At 46.7% G+C, this 22,106-nt stretch overlaps 2 protein-coding genes and 1 long non-coding RNA gene across 8 annotated transcripts in view; 1 reads left to right on the forward strand and 2 right to left on the reverse strand.

The window, feature by feature from the left end:
• PPL (periplakin) overlaps positions 1–17,409 on the forward strand; it is a 56,444-nt gene extending 39,035 nt beyond the window's left edge. The window contains exons 10-22 of one of the 2 annotated variants that reach the window (XM_053365046.1): positions 1,478–1,600; positions 1,757–1,903; positions 2,619–2,770; positions 3,165–3,262; positions 4,023–4,180; positions 5,077–5,255; positions 5,838–5,976; positions 7,007–7,200; positions 7,894–8,044; positions 8,581–8,664; positions 8,824–8,940; positions 9,789–9,881; positions 10,503–17,409. In XM_053365046.1, the coding sequence (XP_053221021.1) occupies positions 1,478–1,600; positions 1,757–1,903; positions 2,619–2,770; positions 3,165–3,262; positions 4,023–4,180; positions 5,077–5,255; positions 5,838–5,976; positions 7,007–7,200; positions 7,894–8,044; positions 8,581–8,664; positions 8,824–8,940; positions 9,789–9,881; positions 10,503–13,163 (4,296 nt within the window). In that variant the 3' untranslated portion in view covers positions 13,164–17,409. Of the gene's footprint in view, positions 1–1,477; positions 1,601–1,756; positions 1,904–2,618; positions 2,771–3,164; positions 3,263–4,022; positions 4,181–5,076; positions 5,256–5,837; positions 5,977–7,006; positions 7,201–7,893; positions 8,045–8,580; positions 8,665–8,823; positions 8,941–9,788; positions 9,882–10,499 lie in introns of both variants that reach the window. The other variant, XM_053365045.1, reaches the window with a different exon arrangement.
• On the reverse strand, positions 501–5,844 carry LOC128401707 (uncharacterized). Its single transcript, XR_008327510.1, has 2 exons — positions 5,355–5,844; positions 501–648 (listed from the first exon to the last, which is right to left on the reverse strand). It is a non-coding gene; the product is annotated as an uncharacterized LOC128401707 (long non-coding RNA).
• UBN1 (ubinuclein 1) overlaps positions 13,194–22,106 on the reverse strand; it is a 31,596-nt gene continuing 22,683 nt past the window's right edge. For all 5 annotated transcript variants that reach the window (XM_053365052.1, XM_053365050.1, XM_053365051.1 and 2 more), the window contains one exon: positions 13,194–18,294. In XM_053365052.1, coding sequence (XP_053221027.1) covers positions 18,242–18,294 — 53 coding nt within the window. In that variant the 3' untranslated portion in view covers positions 13,194–18,241. The remainder of the gene's footprint in view (positions 18,295–22,106) is intronic.

Here is a 22,106-nt window from a genome sequence, read left to right on the forward strand (position 1 = left end):
AAAATCCTGGAGACCTGCTGCAGGTCAGTGTAGACAGTACTGAGCCAGATGGACAAAGGTTTGATGTTGTGCAATACAGCTTCCTTTCTCTTATGCTCCTATGTAACCAGATGAAAGGGACAACAGTCTCTTTAATAGTTGCACTGAAGGGGTGATTGGGATAGATTGCTGCTTTTCACAGAGGTGGGAGAAAAGCTTGTCCTCTTTTGCAGGTTGTCACCCACTTCCTGTTTTTTTAAAATATATGAATCCCCAAACCCTAAATGGAACAAAGCACAAACGGTGGTGATGCAACTGCTGATCCAGCCTGAACCTACCTGTCCCAAACTCATTTTGTTTGTTATTTGTAGGCTGACATTCAACATATACATTCAGATCCCAGGGCAGTTTCCAATCATAAAATAAACACCAGACAATCATAAACAATCGAAACATAACTCTTCATAAAATGAATATGGGGAGGGTGGGGATGGGTGGCAGAAGAAGGGATGGGGGAGAAATTTAAGTTTGCATTTTAATTCACAGTTCCTGAATACACAAACTGGATTTCCTTCAATGTTGCAGTTCTCTGAATTTTGCAGTGTGGTTCCTACCGACCAGTGTGTTCAAAAATGCATAGATTACGGAAAAGTGTGCTTAAAACTGCACCTGTTAGAGAAATAACAAATGCAAAAATGCATTATATTGGAGAAATTGCCTTGCAAAATATGTACATTTGCCAAAATTGTATGCGGAAATGTGTTGATTAGGAAAAATTCACACTAAAATGCTCACATTGTTGTTGTTTTAAATCACAAATAGCTGCAGAAATCCAGAGAACTAAATTTAAGGTTGGAAAAAGAGATAGAGGACCAAAATTGATAGATTCAGCCATCCCTGAATCTATCCTGTTTAAGACAGGGCGGGAACCAACTCCCATAAGCCCCAGCTAGCATGGCGGATGGTCAGGGAAGACATGAGGTGTAATCCAGCAACATCTGGAGGACCACAGGCTCCAATCCCTGATGTGAAAGAGAGAATAGTATTTCATATCTCTAGAACCCCCCATGCTAGGGCCTGTAGCTGGAGCTTCATGGTGTAGTGGTTAGGAGCGGTGGACTCGTAATCTGGTGAACCGGGTTCGCTTCCCCACTCCTCCACATGCAGCTGCTGGGTGACCTTCGGCCAGTCACACTTCTTTGAAGTCTCTCAGCCTCACTCACCTCACAGAGTGTTTATTGTGGGGAAGGAAGGGAAAGGAGAATGTTAGCCGCTTTGAGACTCCTTTGGGTAGTGATAAAGGGGGATATCAAATCCAAACTCTTCTTCTTCTCCTTCTCCACTCTACCAACAAGTGAGTTATTGCCTTACAGGGAGAGGGGGAGGGAAAAGTGTCCACACCCCTTTGTGACAGTCATGTTGTGAGGGTGCAGTGCATTGTTTTTCTGTCTCAAAGGGAATCCCTTGACTTTTTTGAGTTGCTTCCCATCCCAAACAGTTCCAAAAAGATGCTAAGGATGCCCAGGACCTTCTCAGGAAAGTGGACACAGACCTGGACCAGAAATACAGCCCGGATTTCAAGGATCGATACCAGATTGAATCTTTGCTGAGGGAGCTGGAGGCAAGTATTGAGTGTGAGAGTTGACTGCAGCTGCACATCACACTGAGCTATGGCCCTGCCCCTCTGCTTTTCGCCAGCACAGCTTTGTCCATATCCCATTGTCTGCCTTGATCGTCTCTTCCCTGGTGCATCAGGATTTTGCCTTGTCTTCACCAGGACCAGGAGAAGGCCTTGGACAAGTATGACGATGTGGTGAAGTCCCTGCAGAAGCGCAGCCAGCAGGTGCTCCCTCTGAAGTTCCGCCGGGAGACCCCGCTTAAGCCCATCCCGGTGGAAGCGCTTTGTGACTACGAAAGTGAGCGGGTAAGAAGCCATGTTGCCCCTTCTCCTCATCACAGGATGGCTCAACGGGCAAAAGGTCTGCCTGGTAAATTCAGGTGGGGTAGGGGATATACTTGGGTACACATTTGAATGAGATCAAACCTAGCTTGCATTTCCTGAAACAATTATCCAATTGAAATGTCGGTATCCTTTGAAATTCACACTTCTCTGAATTTTGCAATGCAGTTCTCTAACCAAAATGTGTGTCTATTAGGGGAAAATCTTTTGAGACTGCTGCTAAAACAAAGGGGGAAAGCTCCATTTTAGCAGCATTTTCAATGGAAATTGCTTGATACTATTGGAGCAAAGTTCCTTCCAACTGTTGTTCATGGGTGAGGCGGTCCTTGCTCCAGCAAAAGAACAACCAGAAGCTCACTTTAAGTAGCCACATCAACATCTACCTGAAGTTATAAGCCAGGTACGGAGCAGGTGGACCTGGCCAAATGAGGTCTGGTGGGCCATATTTGGTCTACAGGCTGAAGGTTCCCAAGCTTTGAACCAGCCCTTTCATCTGTAGAGCCAAGCTTTGTTTCCTCTGTCTGTCAGTGTTTGTCTGGTCTCAGGGAGAGGTCTTTCCAGCCATGGGCTAAAAGACCCCCTTTTAACCAGTGGCACCAGAGCAAAACATGTGCTCCTGGGACCACTGGGGGGTGGGAGAAATGATACATGTGCTTATGCTGAACTCTTTCTACCCCAGTGCCAGATCTCTCGTGGAGCCAGATACACCCTGCACAAGAACAGTGGTGACATCTGGGAAGTTACCGACAGCGCAGGAAATGCAATCAGTGCCCCTGGCGTCTGCTTCATGATCCCCCCGACAGATCCTGAATCGCTGGCTCACGCTGACAAGTAAGTGCTCCCTGATCCAGATTGTGTTGACACGAACCAGCCATTTGACGGATTAGGATGAAGTTGCTGTCTATAGTTGGTCTGTTTTGCTTCTGTTTGTTTTGCAGCTTATTGCCGGGTTTTTGTTGTAATGCATTGTTCTTTCTTTCCTCCACGTTTTATGCCAAGCTTCATGTTTTTAATTATTTTAAGGAGGCTCCTTCTATGTCAAACGTCTCATAAATTGTATTAATAGTAGCAGTAATAATGCTAGTGCCAAGCAGTCCTGGTGGCTTCTTTGTTGGTTCAGACAAGAGGCCTTCCTTTTGTCTATTTCCACATTCATTTTAAGCATGAAAGTGCTTCCTATTCCCCACTATTTGCCCAACTGGCTCAATCTCTTCTTGTCCCACAGCATCACCGGTCAGTATCAGAGCGTGAAACAGAAGATAGCTGGCACCAAGGGCCTTCTGCAGCAGCGATATGATGGGCTGAAGGCAGACAGCATTGGAGGTAGGTGTCCCACACCATGCCTGGGGGAATGCCTGAGTTCCACATTTAAAATGGAAGGGCCATTAGCTCATCACAAGCAGTGAATGAGTTCAAATTCAGCAACTATGCATACCATGCACCGAAAAATGCTGCAATTCTGGAAACCTGAATTAGAATTCTGTGATCTGTTTACTGTATATTATGCAAATGTATATGCAGAGATCTCTTTATTAATATGGTTGTGTGGAGGGTCATAGTTCAGTAGCAGAATCTGTGCTTTCCATGCAGAAGATACATTTTGGTGTGATTCGGGGAAAATGTGAATTCAATATGACTGCATCTTATGCAGAGGTTCAGTTCCAAGGGTTCTGCGTATACACAAAAGCACTTATGCTCAAACCACCCCCACATGACCACCCTTACTTTTCCGGAGCTGGCTTGGTGAGCAGGCCTTGGCCAATAAGCAAGGCAGAGAGTTTAAAAGTGCACATTTAATTGGCACAATTTCAACCAGCTGGCATTCAGCCACGTGAGGCTGAAATCGCACAAGTTAAATGTGGGTAAGATGGGATTGTACTGTACCGCTTTGAAATTTGTTAGAAAAGTGCATCACAATATTAGCCTCCTTAGCAGCACAATTTATGAGAAGGCCCCTTGTTGGGATAGTCTAAGGGCCTTAGCCACTATTTCTCCACTTCTCCCAGCAAATGTACTTGCTGACCAGGGATCCAAACATAAAACCTTCTGCTCCACCTGCTGCTGTTGTTGTTTTTTGCCTCAGATGCAGCATCAGTCCAGGGGCGACAGCTGCTGGCGGGGCTGGAGAAAGTGAACAGTGAGTTGGATAAGCAAGAGAAGGCCATCACGGCAAACCTGCGGCCGCCGCTAGAGCAAAGCCGGGCAGTGCAGGACAGCGCAGAGCGATCCAAGGATCTTAAGGTAAAGTCTCTCTCCCCCCCCAATGCTATTCTGCAGTGAGTTGATAGAATGGCAATTGGTTGATCACACCATTGTAAATTACAGGTAAGGGGGATACCATTGTTGAATGCAGATAGAAACCTGCCCTTAAGATAGGAACGTGGCATGGGAGGAAGAGGTGTTGCCTTTATTCCCACAAGATGTAGTGATTGCCACTAACATGGGCAGCTTTTAAAGAGGGTTAGACAAATTTATGGGGGAAGGCAAAGCTATGTTCTCCTTCCCCTGTTGAGGGAGGATGACTATGAATACCAGTGAATCGCAAGGGGGGGAGGGTGCTATTGCACCCAGGTCCTGCTTGTCAGCTTCCCAAGGACAGCTGGTTGTTCGCGGTGGGAACAGGATGCTGGATCTAAGACTTTATAGAATCTTTATTCTCAATAGTGATGAAACCCACAGGTGGAGAAAACAGTGAAGCTGCATCTTACATGCATTTGACTTGCACAATTTCAACCATACATGGATAGTGAAGGATAGGATAAAAGGCTGTTGAGAAAGGGCTGCTTGGCCTTTGGCTTGTGAAAGATCTTGTAGGAAATCCTCACCACTGCACCAAAATGCTAAAGAGTTTTCATGAGAATTTCTTTTTTAATCTCAAATTACTGACGAAACGTGGGGAACTGTATTTAAGATTTAAAAACAGAGAAATTGAGTGCTCAAACTGAGTTCCTCCCATCCCTAATATTGAGCCGGGCAGGATGCTATGAGTTGTGTCCAGAGTTATGGACCCTTCTTCCCCCTACGCTGCAGCCCAGGAGGATTCTGGCTCAAGAACTCAGCTGCTCCCGGCACAGACAGCAGAGGGGCAGTGCCATGCTCGCTTGCTCATTTGCTGCCCACCTCTCTCCCCTTTGCAGAACATCACCAATGAGGTCCGGCGTATTGAACCCGAGAAAGCACGCAGGATCCAGGAGTGTGAAACCTTCATAGAGTCCGTGCCAGACACAGGAAGTGCCTCCCTGCTAAAGAACAAGGCAGAAGAGACAAACAACAAATACAACCATGTCATCCAGCTGCTTGGCGCCGCTCAGGAGAAGTAGGTGTCTGTACAGCTTCTCTGAGTCTGTTTGGAAAGGGAACATGAAATTTCACCACCTGCTCTTGATCTTGGGGTCCTTTTGGTAGCTTGGCTCACCTGTTTGAGCTCTTGGTAAGCACCTCCATATGGTGCACCTGCTTTTGGAGGATGAGCTGCAGCTCAGTAGTAGAACACCTGCTCTGCGTGCAACCTGTATAAATCATGAGCAGGAAATTAGCATATTTCTTATTTTGCATAATTTATTCTGGCTTTGCTGGTCATGGGGGACGGCCAGTATGCAGGGCCTGGAAGGAGCCCACCAACCCATTAAAAATCTTTTTCAGCCATCTCTCTGGCTGCTGAGGGAATATCCGCAATAGCTTACAATACATTGCAACCATGAACACTAGACAAAAGGCGAGGTTTTCTATATGCCAACTCCTTTGCCTAATACCACACACTGCAGATATTCTCTGCTCCTGCGAAATCATAGCATCCATCCATGTGCACAGAACCCCGTCTGCGTCTTCTGCCTGAAGGGGTATCCATGTCTGTAAAGCTGTGTTTATTTGAAGAGCTGCTTTTGTCTGTCTTGTACAGAGTGGATGTTGCCAATCGCCTTGAGAAGAGTCTGCAGCAAGGGAGGGACCTGATTTCTGGCTATGAGAACAAGTTGGCCATTGAAGACACTATTCCAGAGGACACAGGTGCCCTGGAGCGCAAGAGAGAGGAGCTGCTGGTGAGTCCTCGCTTTCAGTGGGGCTTTCAAAACAAAGGCAATGCTGCTAAACAGCCCAAATGTATCCGGACAGTCACCAGTCAGTACAGTTTCTGAGGTCATCCTATTGTCCCATCTCTGGCTGAAGGGACAAGGGAGAGGGGGTCCGCTTCAGCTGTGATAAGAGATGGAGGAGGAATCCACCTGGCGCAGATTCCAAAGTGGATTCACCTGATCCAATCTGGGTGGAATCATGACCTAAACTGGATCACTGGTCCGCTTCAGAATCCAGAATCCAGCGGGTTCCAGCCCGTGGTTTTAAAACACAGTCAAAAGTAGGACCTGCAGGGTTGCACACTGCCTCTGTTCCCTTCTTTTTTTCTTTAAACTAGGGCTGGGGGACTTACGGCCCTCCAGATGTTGCTGAACTACAGCAAGCTAGGCCAATGGTGAGGGATGATGGGAATTGTAGTTCAGCAACATCTGGAGGGCTATAGGTGCCACACATTTGCTTTAAACACTCTAAAATAGCACTATCCAGCCACACACGGGCTGAGTGGCTAGCCCATGGGGTTCCTTGCTATCCTGTACCTTCAAGTAAACATAGAGAGAGCCCGCCCCCAAACCCCAACAGGGCTTGATGAAATTCCATCACTCCCAAGGGGACTTAAATAGGGAAAATATGGCTGCTGCCAGGGTTACTTAGTCCTGTCCCCACGAAGAACTGGGACTGCCACGACATAAAATCCATACAATTAAAACCTCTTTGCCTGCTTTTAAATGGGCTCCTAAGACTCCATCCTGCTTTAAACCTGGTGGGTGTTTTTTTTCATAGAACTTGGGATGACATCATGTCATTTGCTGGTTCCTAGCAAATTTGTATGATGCTGCTTTCTTGCTTTTTGTCTTTTATTGTTGAGGCTTGTGTTTTCATTTGTACTGTGACAGATTTAAATCTTTGTGAGGCTGTCCTAGAAAGGTAGGGTAAAAATGTTAACATCTTTTAAAATACTTGATTATCCATTCCCCCCCACCCCCAACTTTTCTGCAGGCACTGGGTTCTGAATTGCAGGCCCACCAGCCTTTGCTGAGCGTGGCAGAGCAGGATCTGCAGAAAGCCAAGAAGTGCTCCAATGCCCTGGCCAGCCAGTTCCAAGAGCACTGCCCGGACATCGAGCGCCAGGAAGCTGAACTCCATAAGCTCAACCAGCGGTTCGGCAACCTCAACAAGCAAATAGATCACAGGTCAGGCTCTGAGTGGAAGAGGGGGTGAATGAAGCACTGGCAATAGAAGCAGGAGAAGGAATGTCCAAACCCCTCTTTCCCCAGCCCTGTGTCACCAGGTTATCTTGCAGAGGACGTTTTAGCTGTTTGCGTCCTCCCCATCCCTGGAGGCTTTCAAAACGGATGGTGGTTAATACATACAAATGGGAGCTGCAACTGAGAGCTGCATTAAAGGAAGCAGATAAATGTAGACTTTTTTTGCTATAAAATGGGAGAGTTCATCCAAATTCGTCAAATATTTAGTCTAGTTTAGATTAGGGCAGTGGTTCCCAATTAGCTAAGTACTGCAGACCCCCTGCTTTTCAAAAGCCAAGCCACTGACTACTTTTGAAAAGGTTGCTATATCTCTCTGGTAGTTTTTGTTATGTGACCCCTTCAACATGTTCCAGTGCAAGACTGGGGTGCATGTCTTCCAGCCCGCAGTCCCACACAAGTCACATGACCTGCATGTTTTTGGGTGCCACAGTCTCACACGAGAGCACACCCCCCATGCGATGTCCTGGACAGTTGACTGGTGTACATACCATGGACCCCCTGTGATCCACGGACCACCAATTGGGAACCATTGGTCTACTAGGGTGTTACAGTTAATGGCACTGTGACATTTCTGCTAATGTCCATCCCAAGCAAGTATTGTTCCATTTCCCTTCACAGATCTCAGATGTTGCAGAAAGCAAAATTGTCCTACTCCAACTATCGCAGTGGCTACAACAACCTGAACCAGTTCCTTTGTAACGTGCCCAACTATGAGCCTCAAGAAACCGACAATGTCACTCAAGTAGAAACCAAGCTGAAGAACCAACAGGTAATCATAGAACAGTATCGTAAGATTTGGAAGGAGCTTCAGAGTTCATCCAGCTTTCTTGTCCGATTCCCTTGCACCCAGTGATAAGCGGATTATGCAGTAGGACTGTGATCCTAATCTGGCCCTGATCTTGACTGGACCCCAAATGAAATCAGGGGTCTTGCACAGCCCTAATGTTTAATTAGGGTTTTAAATGATGCAGGTAGAGAACATGGTCTGCATCATCTCCTTCCCACACCCTGCTGCTTCCAGCTGCATGCGTAATCAGGGTTTACACAGAGTTTAACAGCCCCAATTAAACTTGTGGAGACTCTCATCTGTGTTGTCTTCTTCTCCCCACCCCCAAACTTGCTGCCCAGTGGCCCATCTGCCTTATGGCAACCCGACTGCTCTGGGAAGACCTGATGAGACCAGAGATAATGGGAGATGTAACCCAGAAACATCTAGTAGGACCAAATTAGCTATCCCGATCTAAAAGACAATATTGCCATTGGCTTCTCGCTGTTTCACGTTTTCTGCTTGATCTGTTTCTGCAGGCCCTGCTGGGGGAAATTGCCAGCAAAGAGCAAGATGTTCAGAAAGTTTCCGCCGAGGCTCAACAGTATCAGCAAGCAGTGAAGGTGAGGATGGCGGGACAAGGGGGTGGCTCAGATAAACAGCTGCCTGTGTGGCTAAAAGGGTTGCTTACAGGACGAAAACAACCCCATCACAGAAGAGATGTACTAAGGAGCTGTGTCTGGTTCTCTGTAAGTAGATTTTAATCTCCCTCTCTTCTGCAGGACTACGAACTTGAAGCAGAGAAGCTGAGATCCATCCTTGACCTGGAAAATGGTCGCAATGGCTTCATGAGTAAGAGACCCAGAATCCAGTCTCCAGCCGCTAAAGTGAAAGAAGAGGTACTTGATAGTATTTGATGAGCCCTCCACCATGGTCTAAGTGACTCCTCTAGGCAGTATTTCAACATTTTTCATGTTGAAGGTCCATAGCTCAGTGGCCAAGTGTCTGCTTTGCATGCAGAAGCCCCCAGGTTCAATCCCTGATATGGCCTGATAGGGCTAGGAGAGAACCCTGCCTGAAACCCTGGGGCGCCACTGTGAGTCAGCATAGGTAATACTTCACTAGATGTACCTGTGGTCTGGCTCCATACAAAGAAGATTTATGAATGTGCTATGTTCACCCTGAAGGAAACAGCAGTTGGCTCTGTGGCTTGACACCATCTTGGGTCCATTCTTGGATTTGTCTCAACAATTTGCGTTCTTGCCTCAGCTCTGCCAAACCAGAACCAGTGTCGCTTCCGACAAAGGAAGGATGTCCTGACTCCACTGCATGACTAGGCCTCGATGTCATAAATTTGATGGGGAATGATCAAGGCTGAGAGGCACTGGGTGGAAGACACTGATCTCTCCTGGGTGCCCAGAGGCCTTGTTGGGTGGTGCATCAACCAAAACTTGCTTGACTGTAGAAATACCCTTCTGAATGCTTCCTCCCTTGTCCAAAACCTCATCAATGGCCACAGTTGCCAACTCCCCAGAAGCATGGAAGGAGTTTGTCAGCTTCTTTTATCTAGCCTGAAAATTGGTTCCTGCAAAGCTCAGGTCCTGCTTATGGGCTTCCCATAGGCATCTGGTTTAGCTATTCTAAGAACAGGAATGTAAGACTAGATGGCCCATTGGCCTGATCCAGCATGGCTCTTCTTATGTTCTTAATACCTTTTGTTAACCTCATTTCTTTTTTCCATTCTTAGGAAGCTCTCCTGGCTGCAAAGTTCACGGAGGTGAATGCTGTCAATAAGCAGAGGCTGCAGAACCTGGAGTTTGCCCAGAATCTCTTGAGACAAGTGAGTGTGAGAAGCTTAGGCTTTAATTTGCTTCTCTCTGTTCTAGCTATTTAGGCAGAAGTCTGGAAAGAGGAAGATGCACATAGGCTGGGGTGCAGACTTAAGACAGGCAGAGAATCCTAGCTGGCTGCAAGTTACAGAGCTGTTTTGTGAGAAAACATCCCAACTCTGCATGCCAATTTTTAATGAGAATATGCCCATGCAGATGGCAAGGAAGGGTTCCATCATCACTTAACAGAACATGCCAGCAAGGCTTTTTAAAAAGAGGGGGTGGCAGACTAAGGCTGCAATCCTACACACACTTACTGAATATAGTGGGATTTCTAATTATGATTGTAGCTTAAGACTGGCTCTCAGTACCCATCAGCCCCAGCTAATATGGCATGGGAGGGTGGGAGTTGGGAGTCCAGCAACATCTCAAGGGCTAGAGGTTCCCCAGCCCTGTACTTGGGAAGCAGCTCCTTCAAAGACAGCCAGACTCAGAAGTAACATGCATAGGATGCTAGCAGCTTTGAAAAGAGTTTCTATCTGGCAACATTTGTCTTTGATTAGAGGGTGGAGGGAATGACAAATGATGCTCCAGCTATAGCAACTCATCAATTTTTTCTTTTTTGGCAGCAGCCAGAGGTCCAAGTGATGCAGGAGTCTGCTCAGACCAACACGTTTGAGAGGCCGCTTGAGGAAGTCTGGAAGTTAAGGAAGGAGCTGGACGATGAGAGCCAGCGCCGACAGCAGCTGGAGGCAGAGATCAAGGTCATCCAGGAAAACATCCTCCTCCTGCAGAACCAGAAGCCACAGGAGACCGTGGTCAAGAAGGAAGTGTTGAAGAAAGTGCCTGACCCAGCACTCGATGAGAGTTTTCACAAGATGCAGCAGAACCTGGCAGAAGAACAACGCAAGAACCAAAACTTGCACGACGAACTGGAGGTCCTGAAACTCAAGCTGCGAACCCTGGAGCATGAGAGGAGGGAAGGTGGGCAGGAGTATGTGGTCAAGGAAGTCCTCCGTATTGAGCCGGATAAGGCACAGGCAGAGGAAATCCTAAAGTTGAAAGAAGAGCTGGAGGATCTCAAGAGGCAGGAAGGGAACCGTCAGAATGAGATGGCTCTCCTGCGCCACCAGGTGGATGCTCTTTCCAATGAGAAGAACAAGGAGCAGGAGAAAGTGATGGAAAAAGAAGTAGTGAAGTTGCAGAACGACCCCCAGCTGGAGACAGAGTATCAGCTGCTGCAGGAGAACAAACACAGGGAGAGTACACTGCGGAAGCAGCAAGAGGAAGAGCTTCGCTTCTTGCAAGACAAGCTGAAGCGGCTGGAGAAAGAGCGGGCGATGGCTGAGGGCAAGATCACTGTCAAGGAGGTGCTGAAAGTGGAGAAGGACCTAGCAACAGAAAGGGAAGTGAGCGAGCTGCGACGGCAGTATGAAGACGAGAAGGCCAAAGGCCGCTCCAATGAGAGGGAGAAAGCAGAGCTACTCAGGCAAATCCAGGCTCTGGAAGAGGAGAATGCCAAAGTGATTGTCCAGGAGAAAGTCCGGGAGATTGTCCGTCCAGACCCCAAGGCTGAAAACGAAGTGGCTAACCTTCGCCTAGAACTGGTGGAGCAGGAAAGGAGATACCGGGGTGGGGAAGAGCAGCTGAAAACTTGTCAGAATGAGCTGGCTGCCCTGAAGAAAAGAGGGCCCCAGGTGGAAGTGCAAGAGGTTATCAAGGAAGTTATAAAATACAAGGCTGACCCAGAGACTGAGATGGAGCTTCAGTCTCTCAGGGACGAGATTGTGGACCGGACCAGAGCAATTGAGAGGGCGGATCTTGAGATCTATCAGCTGAAGCAAGAAATTCAGACCCTGAAAGATGCCAAGCCTCAAGTCCAGACAAAGGAAGTGGTGCAGGAGGTGCTGCAGTACCGGGAAGACCCCCAAACAAGAGAAGAAGTGGAGTCCCTGAGAGCTCAGCTGGCTGAAGAGCAGAAGAAGCACCTGGACCTGGAAAGGGAGAGGAAGTTGCAGGATGAGAAGATCAGACAGAAGGAGGAGGAACTCTCTCAGGTGAGGGAGAAGGTGGTGCAGCAGGAAGTGGTAAAACTGGAGCAGGACCCTGCTTTGAAAGCAGAGGTCAGCTCCTTCTCACAGAGCATAGAGAATGAGCTGCAGCAGATTGACTCACTCCGAAACGAAATGCGCAAGCTGCAGCGGAGGAGGTCGGAGCTGGAGCGCCAGCTGGATGAGCTGGAGAGAGAGAGGCAGGCACGGCGGGAGGCAGAGCTGGAGGTGCAGAGGCTGAAGATCAGGCTGAGCGAGCTGGAGGAGCAGGTGAAGGAGACAACAGAGAGAGTCACCGTGAAACAGAAAGTGATCCTCCAACAAGATCCGCAGCAGGAGAAAGAGCATGCTCTGCTTAAGCTGGAACTGGAGGAAGAAAAACATAGGAGGCAAGTCCTGCAGGCCGAGTTGGAAGCCCTGCAGAAGAAACTGCAGGCACTGGAAAAGATGGAAGTCAAGGAGAAAGTAGTCTTCTCCGAGAGCATCCAAGTGGAGAAAGGAGACACTGAATACGAGATTCAGAAGCTGAAGAACAACCTGGAGGAGGAAAGCCGGCGGAAGATGGAACTAGACACGGACATCAACAGGCTAGAGGCCAAGTTGTCAGAAGTGGAATTCAACAACTCCAAGTCTTCCAAGGAGCTGGACTTTTTGAGGGAGGAAAACCACAAGCTGCATCTGGAAAAGCAGAACCTTCTGTTGGAGATGCGGAGGTTGCAATCGGAGATTGAACTCACAGTAACAGAAACCCGGGATTTAAGAAACATGTCACAGGTGGACAGCGGCATGAACCTAGACTCCCGGTTCCAGGCTTTGGAGAGAGAGCTGGATGATCTGAAGAGGTTATCTCAAGACAAAGACAACGAGATTGAACAGCTTCAAAACCGTCTTCAGACAGTAGCTATCAAGAGAGAGCAGAGAGAAAATCACTTGAGACGTTCCATTGTGGTCATTGATCCAGACACCGGGAAAGAGATGTCACCAGAAGAAGCCCACAGGTTCGGGCTTATTGAGTGGAGCTTGTATGTCAAATTGAAGAGCCAAGAATGCGACTGGGAAGAGATCACAATGAAAGGGCCAAGTGGCGAATCTTCAGTAATCCTTGACAGGAAGTCAGGGAAGAAGTTCTCAATTGAAGATGCCTTGAAGAATGGAAGGTTAACCATGGCTCAGTACGACAGTTACCTCAACAAGGAGTTGTCCATCCAGGAGCTGGCTGTCTTGGTGTCTGGACAGAAATAGCTGCTTCAAGAGAGATATTTTTTTTTTAAAAAAAAGAACTATTCTTAAGCAGCTGGTCTAGAGCTGTACCGAATGTTACAAACTTGGACTTCTACTACCTGCTGCTTCCAATAGGTGTATATTCCCCAAACCTAGTGCCTGCTCTCCAACGTTAGGGTGCTTTTAAGCTGCACTTACTTGCTTTTATCAAAAATATTTATGACTTGCCACCCCAGCCAATGCTCCAATTTGCCAAAGTTGCATGTTACTTTTGCCCCCGCCAGTCAGTGGCAAACCCCTCTGTGCACTGGGGTGGCAGGGAGTGGGTAGAAATCAAATGATTACCCAATGCTATTTTTGAATGAGAGCTCTCCAGCTTGGCTTTCCAAGCTCATGTGGTCTCTACCAACACATTCCCTTAGTGAAGTAGTTAAGAGTGATAGCTGAACACTTGTGAAATCCCATCTGAATCTCAACTTAATCTTGAACTCATTTGGTGAGCCATTTCCCCCCTAAGCCCCTTCACCCAGGAGTAGCAAATCTAGTGCACTTCAGATGTTGTTGAACTCCCAACTCCCTACCAGCATGGCCAATGGCCAGCGATAATGGGAGCTGTAGTTCAACAACTTCAGGAAGGCATCAACATTGACTAACCCTCATCTCTGCAATGTGTGGAGAAACACTAGCATTATCTTACAGGGCTGTTGTAAGGACAGCTGAGTTTATGTGAAACTCTCTGAGCACTCTAAAGTGCTATATGCATATATTGTTACCGCAGGAACTGGTTTTTACTCCTGGATGTTATTTAAAGACAATACTAATAAAGCCAAAGGAAGAATAAACTCACCAGTGGAGACCCAGTAACCAGCTACTGCGAAGAATAGCAGTCTAAAGGCAGATGCTGTTCAATGCTATGCTGTGATCATTGAATACGTTTGTAGAAGCTCCAGCATAAGATGACACTTAAGCACAGTGCAACTCCTTTCTACATAATAAACTGTCAGACTCTAGTACATAGTCTAAGATAGTGATTATGATTGTGTAACTGAGTAAACGATATGTGTGTGTATGTTTAGAGCGACCTGCTTATCTTTCAAGTCATACTTGTGTAGGGAAGCTCCAGTCCTTAAAAAGGAAAGGAGGTTAAATAGAGGATGCTGCAGTTAACAATCCCCAAAAGTGCCTCTCATTCCATTGTCACGGTTAGAATGGAACACTGGGTACTTATGATATTTGTGCTGGTGTTTGCTTAGTTGTTATTTGACTGTATGAATTCTCAAAGTATGCATTGTAGAAGGGAATGGGAAATTTTATTTATGCACCCAAATAAATGAAAAAATACTCTGCAGCAATCTAACCTGATGATTTCCTCCCATTTAATATTTGCCATTTCATTTGTTCACATAAAAGATACGATATGCAGGGCGTCTCACTACATCTGGTATGTACACCACTGCTTGTAAAAGGACATATAAAGTGGAGAACGTTGGCATTTTCACAGTTTGTATAGACAGGCTGTGTTACACAAATCCAAGCAGGTGCAGAAAAAGGATGGAGACTGTCATCTCAGCTGCTAGTTTTTCTGAGGTCATGGGCCTAGTGCAATCTCCAGGCTCAGTAAAACTGCCAGGATCCAAGGGCCTGACTAGCTCACAGTCCCTCTACCTGACAACAGAAACAAAATAAATTGTGCACAATGTACACAGGCTGCAGAATTTAAAATAATTCAATACAAGCAGCCCCACACATAAATACCAAGACGACTGGCAGTATGGTTTGGGGACGAGAGACAGGATTTTCTTAAGCCTTCGGAAAGCTTAAAAAACAAAACAGCCATGCTGCATTCCCAACACAGCTCAAAGGAAGCAGTCTTGTAACAGGTCAAACTATTTGCTCATCTACTCTAACTGGCAGAGTCTCAGGTATTGGAACACGAGAAGCTGTCTTATGCTGAGACAGACTACTGGACCTATCTGTCTCAGGATTATTGGTACTTACTAGCAGCAGATTTTCAGGGTTCCAGACAAGAGTCTTTTCCCCACCCTGCTTGGAGATGCCAAGAATTGACCCACAGACTTTCTGCAGGCAAAGTGGCTGCTCTGCCACTGAGTTATGGTCACCTCTTTGCCTTTTCTTTGAAAATAAAGAGAATGAAAACAGCAATTTGGAAACTGGAAAACAATTTTATTCAGCTGCTGTATACAAGATTAGCCATTTTAAACGTCTCCTCCATCTTCCTCATTAGCTAGAAAGGCCCCTGCCCCCACCCACCCACCCACAACACACACAAAAATAAATTGCAGCTCTTCCCACACTCAAAGAAGCTGCTTTTCTAAGTTTTTAAGTGCCATCTGGTGGTGCACATGCCCACCATAAACAAAAATCTCCCAAAAGGGTCAAAGCCAAGGCAGAGAGAGAGAGAGAGAGACCCCAGTGCTCTTGTTCTTGTTCCAACCAAACGCTGATAGACCCTGCCCTGCCATGGCTCTGTTTAAGTTCTCTCACTGTTCAATGCAAAAGAAAAGGCGGGGAAGGAGGAGGGGGAAGAAATAACATTTCCCTGAGGCAAGAGGCTTCATGAGATTTCTTTCTAAAACAAGAAGTTTCTGCTCCAGCCACTGCAAATGCACAGGTAGCTTTTGACAACAGAAGCTTTCAAGGGAGAGCAACAAGAGGGGAATTGCAAGTAGCTCAAGAAGGCCTCAATCCTGTCGAAATGATAAAATAGTTCTCACAAGAGGTAATTAGCACCCAGCAGGATTGAGGCCTGACCAGAAAAAAGCAAAAACAAAAAACAAGCCCATCTGTTACAAACTTCTGTGCTTCAAAACTGGCAATCTTAACATTTGGTCTTTGGCTCTTTTACTACAACCTAGAGTTTTTATTATTCTTACTTTCTCATGGAAATAATGGATATATTTTCATAAATAAGCTTGACATAATCCAATTCATTTTGTTGGGGAGATGTACAAATTAATTAGGGTTTATGTCCATATTTACTTGGACTTCAAAACAGGCATGTTGAAGGAATGAAGTTGGCTCCAAATTTGGTCATAATCCAAGCAGAACTCATTGTGATTTATTTTCTTTCTCTTTTTTTAAAAACAACGGGGCTCACACCACTTAGAGGATCAAGAGCTTTCTGATACCAAGGAAGAACCATCCAATGTAGGGCTCTGAAGGGAAGGGAGTACCCTGAGGAGCCATGTGGTTTATTATGAACAGTTTTTGTTTGCAAGCCACTGGACCGAACCTGGTCTATGGCCTTCCAGGAACAGAAGAGGCTGCTTGTTCCAGCAAGCCTCTTTTCACAGGGATTGCCATATGTGCCCCTCTTTGTGGCAATGTGTTTCATAACCTCTTTTCTCCCCAGGGCAAGCAGCATACTGGGACAAAAAGGTCAAGTGAAGAGGGGGAAGGTTTAGTTAGTCCTTCAGCCCCCACCCCTTCCTGGTTCTCTTACACAAATTACCCACTGACCAACTGAGCTGTCAGTCACCTCCTCAAAGCAAGGTATTTATGACAGCTCTGATGCACAACCACTTTCACTTTCCAGCAAAGAGCACTGGTGGGGTTGGCGCTGGCCCTGATGAGCATACACTACTCCCCAGACCTCCACAAAAGAGCTTAGCCACCAAGATTCTTAGCAAAGCCTGAGCAAGCTCTTAAATGAAGAGGGTCAAGCCCAATTTCCAGTGATTGCACAGGAAAGGTTCTCAGAGGGAACTGCCCTGTCACCAGAATACAATGGTTCCATTATCATGCTGGTGCTAGAACAGCATCTCCAAATAGATAATGGTCCGCAACCCAGTAGTCCTACAGAGGGCCAGCTCCACACACCCATGTCTCTGTGCACTGGTATGCAGAACTCTTTCCTCCAGTAGAGCAAAAGTAGAGCTCTAGATCTCGTCTTGCTTACAGAACACCTGCTGAAATCTGAGCCCGGGGAAAACAGCTTTAGGGCAGGGATGGTGTATCTGTGGCCCTCCCACTCCCATCAGCCCCAACCAGGATAGCCAATGGTCATGAACGATGGGTTTGCAGTCCATCATCTTCAGGTAGACTACAGGTTCCCCATCCCTGCTTTTGGGGAAACTCAGGTCCACATACTCCACACCTACTGATCAATATCTATTTTGTACTCTGCTTGGCACTAGGCAACTCCACAAGGTCAAGTCCAGAAAGTAGTGTATAACTCCAGGAAAAAAAGCTCTTATCAAATAAAGCCCAACACGTCTTAAATACAGCTAAGAATTTTTGAGGGGGGGGGGGAAACAACAACAAAAGAGAGAGCCCACACAAAAAGAGCTTGAAATGTTTTGCACTCTTGCTCCACCATAAAAGGCACTGGAATTACGGCTTTGCTATACACAATGACATGCTGGGAAAGAAAGGGGACTTGTCCAATCCTATGCATTCAGTGGTAATGACAGGGCAGGGAAGAGGGCAGGATTGACCATACCAGAAAATAAAAGGCAGAGAAGCAACACAAAAAGATCAGAATGCCAATGTTCATGAATGCATCTCAAGGCCTCACAAGTCTCTGTCCTTCTGAGAAGACCAATGAGCTGATTGACTTTACAAATGATGCCACAGAGGAAGGGGGGTCTTCTTGCTTGACGTCAGCATAGCTTTATTACAGGTACCATAAGGGGGGGGGGGGAGGAACCACTTGTGACTGTCACTCTTTGATTAGCTTAAGCCAGCCAAGTAAACCCAAAGCAGGAATGTTCAAGCACCTTCACATAGTCCACTGGAAAATCAAGGAGTGAGAAACAACTGGATTCAGAGGTATGTGACAAGAAGGGCTTGGGTTGTTGTGCTCAGCTTCTAGAGCCCTGCCTGCATCTCTCCCTCCCATTCAGGTGCCTGAAGTATATGAAGCCAGGGCAGCTGCCAGAACGGCACCAGTTAAGTGCTTCCTTTCTTAGTGCGAGGCACAGATCCCTGTGGAAAGGGACTGGTCCAAACAGGGAAGGAACCTCCAGATCAACTCCATTCAAAAAGGAACAGGGGGTGGGGAGAAAGGGCACCTTGCGTCCGTGGCTTCATTCTGCAAGTCCCTATCAGGGCTTGTCATGTCCTCAACTTTCGAACTGTCACAATTTCCGTGGCTGTACATTGGACCCTTTACCATGCAGCTGAGATGTATCTGAAAGAGATGCAAAAGAAGAACTATTACTGTCCCCACCCCAGCAGTGGAAGCTCCAAACATTTAGTTTACCAAATGATTAGCAAGTGTTACTAGCCATAAGCTACTAAAGAGTTTAATTAATAGAGACATTGACAGACAGGAAGGGATGATCACTGCAGTCTGAAAAAAACCTGTGACTGAAAAACTGAAGTTCTGTAAACAGAATTGGATCCTCAAATGATTACAGCTTGGGCCTTGCTGTCCTTTGTACTGCATCATGGGACAGTAAGGCTTTCTCAAGCATTTGGCAGGGACCAAAGAAGAGGAAGACGGATAGGAGGGAAGAAGGAAAACATGGTACCCATGTTCCCATGCTCTAATGAATGTGCACAACAAAGGTTTAGGTTCCCCTAGCTAAGTTCTCTCTCATCCTTGGTCTTGTGGGCAGGCAAAAACACACCCAAGACTCTTCTTGATATCACGTATGGTTGGTGAGTAAGCCTGGTTCACAATAGTGCATCACTGGTGTAATCAAGTACTGATGAGTTATGGATGATTTGTCTTAAACATGCAGCAAAATGTGGTGACAAAATCTGTAGAGTTCCAGGATGGTACAATGCACTGTACTCCTTATACAGGTGAATGAATGGCATACTGTGCTAAGTAAAAGCAAACCCTTTCACACAACAGGGAGGCTACAACCCCTCTTCAATAAATGCTTTAAAAAATAAAATTGAAATGTGCCAAGCACTAACAGTCCATTCTATGACCATGTTGCAGGTAGCACTGTGGGTAAAAGCCTCAGCGCCTAGGGCTTGCCGATCGAAAGGTCGGCGGTTCGAATCCCCGCGGCGGGGTGCGCTCCCGTTGCTTGGTCCCAGCGCCTGCCAACCTAGCAGTTCGAAAGCACCCTCGGGTGCAAGTAGATAAATAGGGACCGCTTACTGGCGGGAAGGTAAACGGCGTTTCCGTGTGCTGCGCTGGCTCGCCAGATGCAGCTTTGTCACGCTGGCCACGTGACCCGGAAGTGTCTCCGGACAGCGCTGGCCCTCGGCCTCTTAAGTGAGATGGGCGCACAACCCTAGAGTCTGTCAAGACTGGCCCGTACGGGCAGGGGTACCTTTACCTTTAAGACAAAAGCACAGCAGCGGAGGCAAAAAGAGAGAGTTCTCCCTGTGGCAGCTCCTTTGCAGGTTGCTATTTGGCACAGCACTCTGTCTGATGCACACTTGCAAAGTTCAGCCTGTAGACCTCAAGCAAGACAGCAAAACCCATCCTCTGGAGGAGGGATGGAGGTTGCTGGACTCAAATATTCATCAACCCCAGCCAGCAAGGCTCATAGTCAGGGATGGTGGGAGTTAGGGTCCTGGAACATCTAGGGGGCCACAGTTCACCTACCCCGGCTCTGGAACATATTCCAAAGAATGTTTCCTCAAGGTCAGCTTACAAAGCTTCAGCTATCTACCCATCCAATCGCATCCAGGAGACCTCAAAAGCTCCTGCACCAATACATGCTATTCCCCTGGCCACTGGAAAGCAATGAGGTGGATTTCCTTTGGGAAAGGGTTCCTGAATGTGGGTCTTCCAAGAGAGGAATATTTTTACGTTACTTGAGGAAGTTCCTCAAGGCCTGGCTAAGGATTCGCTGAAATTCAGCCACCCCAAGTGTTTTGAGCTTTTGAAGAAAAGCTAATAATAACTGCACTCTGTGCTGTTATCTGAAGTATTGTTACTATGCAGTGAAGTGTTCCTAAGCAATGTAAATGCTATTTTTACACTCTGAGTATGTCAGATACCCAAGGCAGTGAATGAAGGGTTGGAGCTCATTAGCAGGGCATCTGCTTTGCATGCAGAAAGTTCCAGCCTCAATCACCAACTTCTCCTGAAACTTTGAAGAGCCTCTGCCCGCCAGTGTAGACCAATGGTCTGACTGTGAACGAAGGCAGCTTCCTATGTTCTCCACAAGATCCAAAGCAATTAAAACATCGCAATTTAAAATTACGTTTAGGATACACAACACAGCAGCACAACCCCCCTCCGCAACAAACAGAAGTAGCAGCAGCAGCAGCATCACCACAAGTTATTAGCAACAGCTTTGCAATAAAAACAAGCAATAAATTAATTAGCAGGGAGGGGGGCAGGGGAAGCAACCAAGTTGCCATGGCACCATGTTCTGTACTTTCAGAGAGATTGGGCAACCTACAGAAACGAACTCCTAAATGGGAAAAAAAACACATCCCCAAGTGACTTCTATGTAGAAAGTTTAACAAGAGACTGCCAACTGCCATATAGTTCCTCTAAACACCTAGTGCAGCCAGGAGCATCCATGTCTTGTTTCAAGGCTTTAGAAAACAGGTTGCTGAACCTTTTCCGAGCAGAGGGCTGCACTGAGCCACAGCCAATCCTCCAAGGGATACATGCCAAAATGGGAATGGGAGAAAAAGAGAAACCTTATTTGTATTTCTTTCTTTCTTTTTTAAAAAAAGAAATATATCAGTGATACGTAAGGTGGAGGCCACAACCAGCATGTAAGGAACTATTATTAATGGACTTAATGCTTCTTTCTTCCTCTCCCTACCCACAAATGTAATTCCTTGTCTTCCAACTAAAAACATTAAAGCCTACTTGAAGAACTTCCTACACCAACCTTCTTGCTTCCTCTCCATTCATTTCCTTAGAAATCATTCTCAAATGAAACAATTTATGCTCCCACTCCCTAAGTTACTTTATTGACCTCCACATTAATTACTCCCTTTCCCCGTCATGAAGAACTCCCCCTCTTTCTTTCCTCTCTGTTTCTGCTCCCCGCTAGCTCATTTAGTGCTCACCACTCAATTTACCGCTGGGTTAAAGTGCAGCTGTGATGCTCCGTCCCACTTAATGCTGCAAGGCTTTCAACAGCTCTTGGGACTGATCAGTCAAGACCAGCTCCCCTTTGGCAGTTAGAGCGTCAGTGTTACCGGAAATAAAGACATTAGGATTGATGAGGGCTCAAGAAGCCCAGTGAACACAGACGTTTGCAGCTCAAAAACAAGGTGGACGTTTGAGGAACACTTAAAGGAAATCCTTTGAAAACATTTAAAACTCTCATTGAGGCAAGATTGCAAGACCTGCGGAAACTAAGCCTCCCACCTTGAAAAGTGTCAAAATATTGCAGGTTCTCCATGGGCCACTGAAAATATATTGGGGACTACATACAGCAGATGGGCCATGGGGTAGCCACCCATGTTAATAGCCAGCCCAGCCCTGTATTTGTGCCTTGTGGACAACAGTTAATCCACATGTGAGTGTTTCACAGAAAGAAAGGCCGGGGGGGTGTAAAATTGTAACCTGGGGCTTTTCTGAGAAAGCAGCTGTATGTAGTTTGGTGGCAGAGCATCTACCTTGCATGCAGAAGACCTCGGGTTCAATCCTGGCATCTTCAGGCAGGAGTGGGGGGAGAACCCTGCCTGAAACCTGGGAGAGCCATGGCCAGTCAGTGCAGACAATACTGAGCTAGACAGACCAATGATCCGATTCTGTTTAAGACAGCTTCCTAATATTTAAGGGGAAGGGTTATTTAAGCTTCCTGTGTTCCAGCACAGCTTCAATACATATTTTCATATCTTTCTCCTGAAATAAAATTGTTTGAAATTGGAATAAAATATGTTCCTTACAAAATAAAAGAAATGGATGGCATTAGAGCATCCTGGGCTTTACAGAGGTTTCCTAAGCCACGGGAGTTGTGAACCTGGAGTCAATGGCAAGGGTGGCGGCTCTCTTGCTGCAAAGCAGGAGGGCACCTGCGGGGTGACTCACAAGTGCAGAAGACAAACAACAACAGCAGCAGC

This window comes from Podarcis raffonei, chromosome 14 (assembly GCF_027172205.1).
Source record: "Podarcis raffonei isolate rPodRaf1 chromosome 14, rPodRaf1.pri, whole genome shotgun sequence".
In the NCBI taxonomy this organism is placed as follows: Eukaryota; Metazoa; Chordata; class Lepidosauria; order Squamata; family Lacertidae; genus Podarcis; species Podarcis raffonei.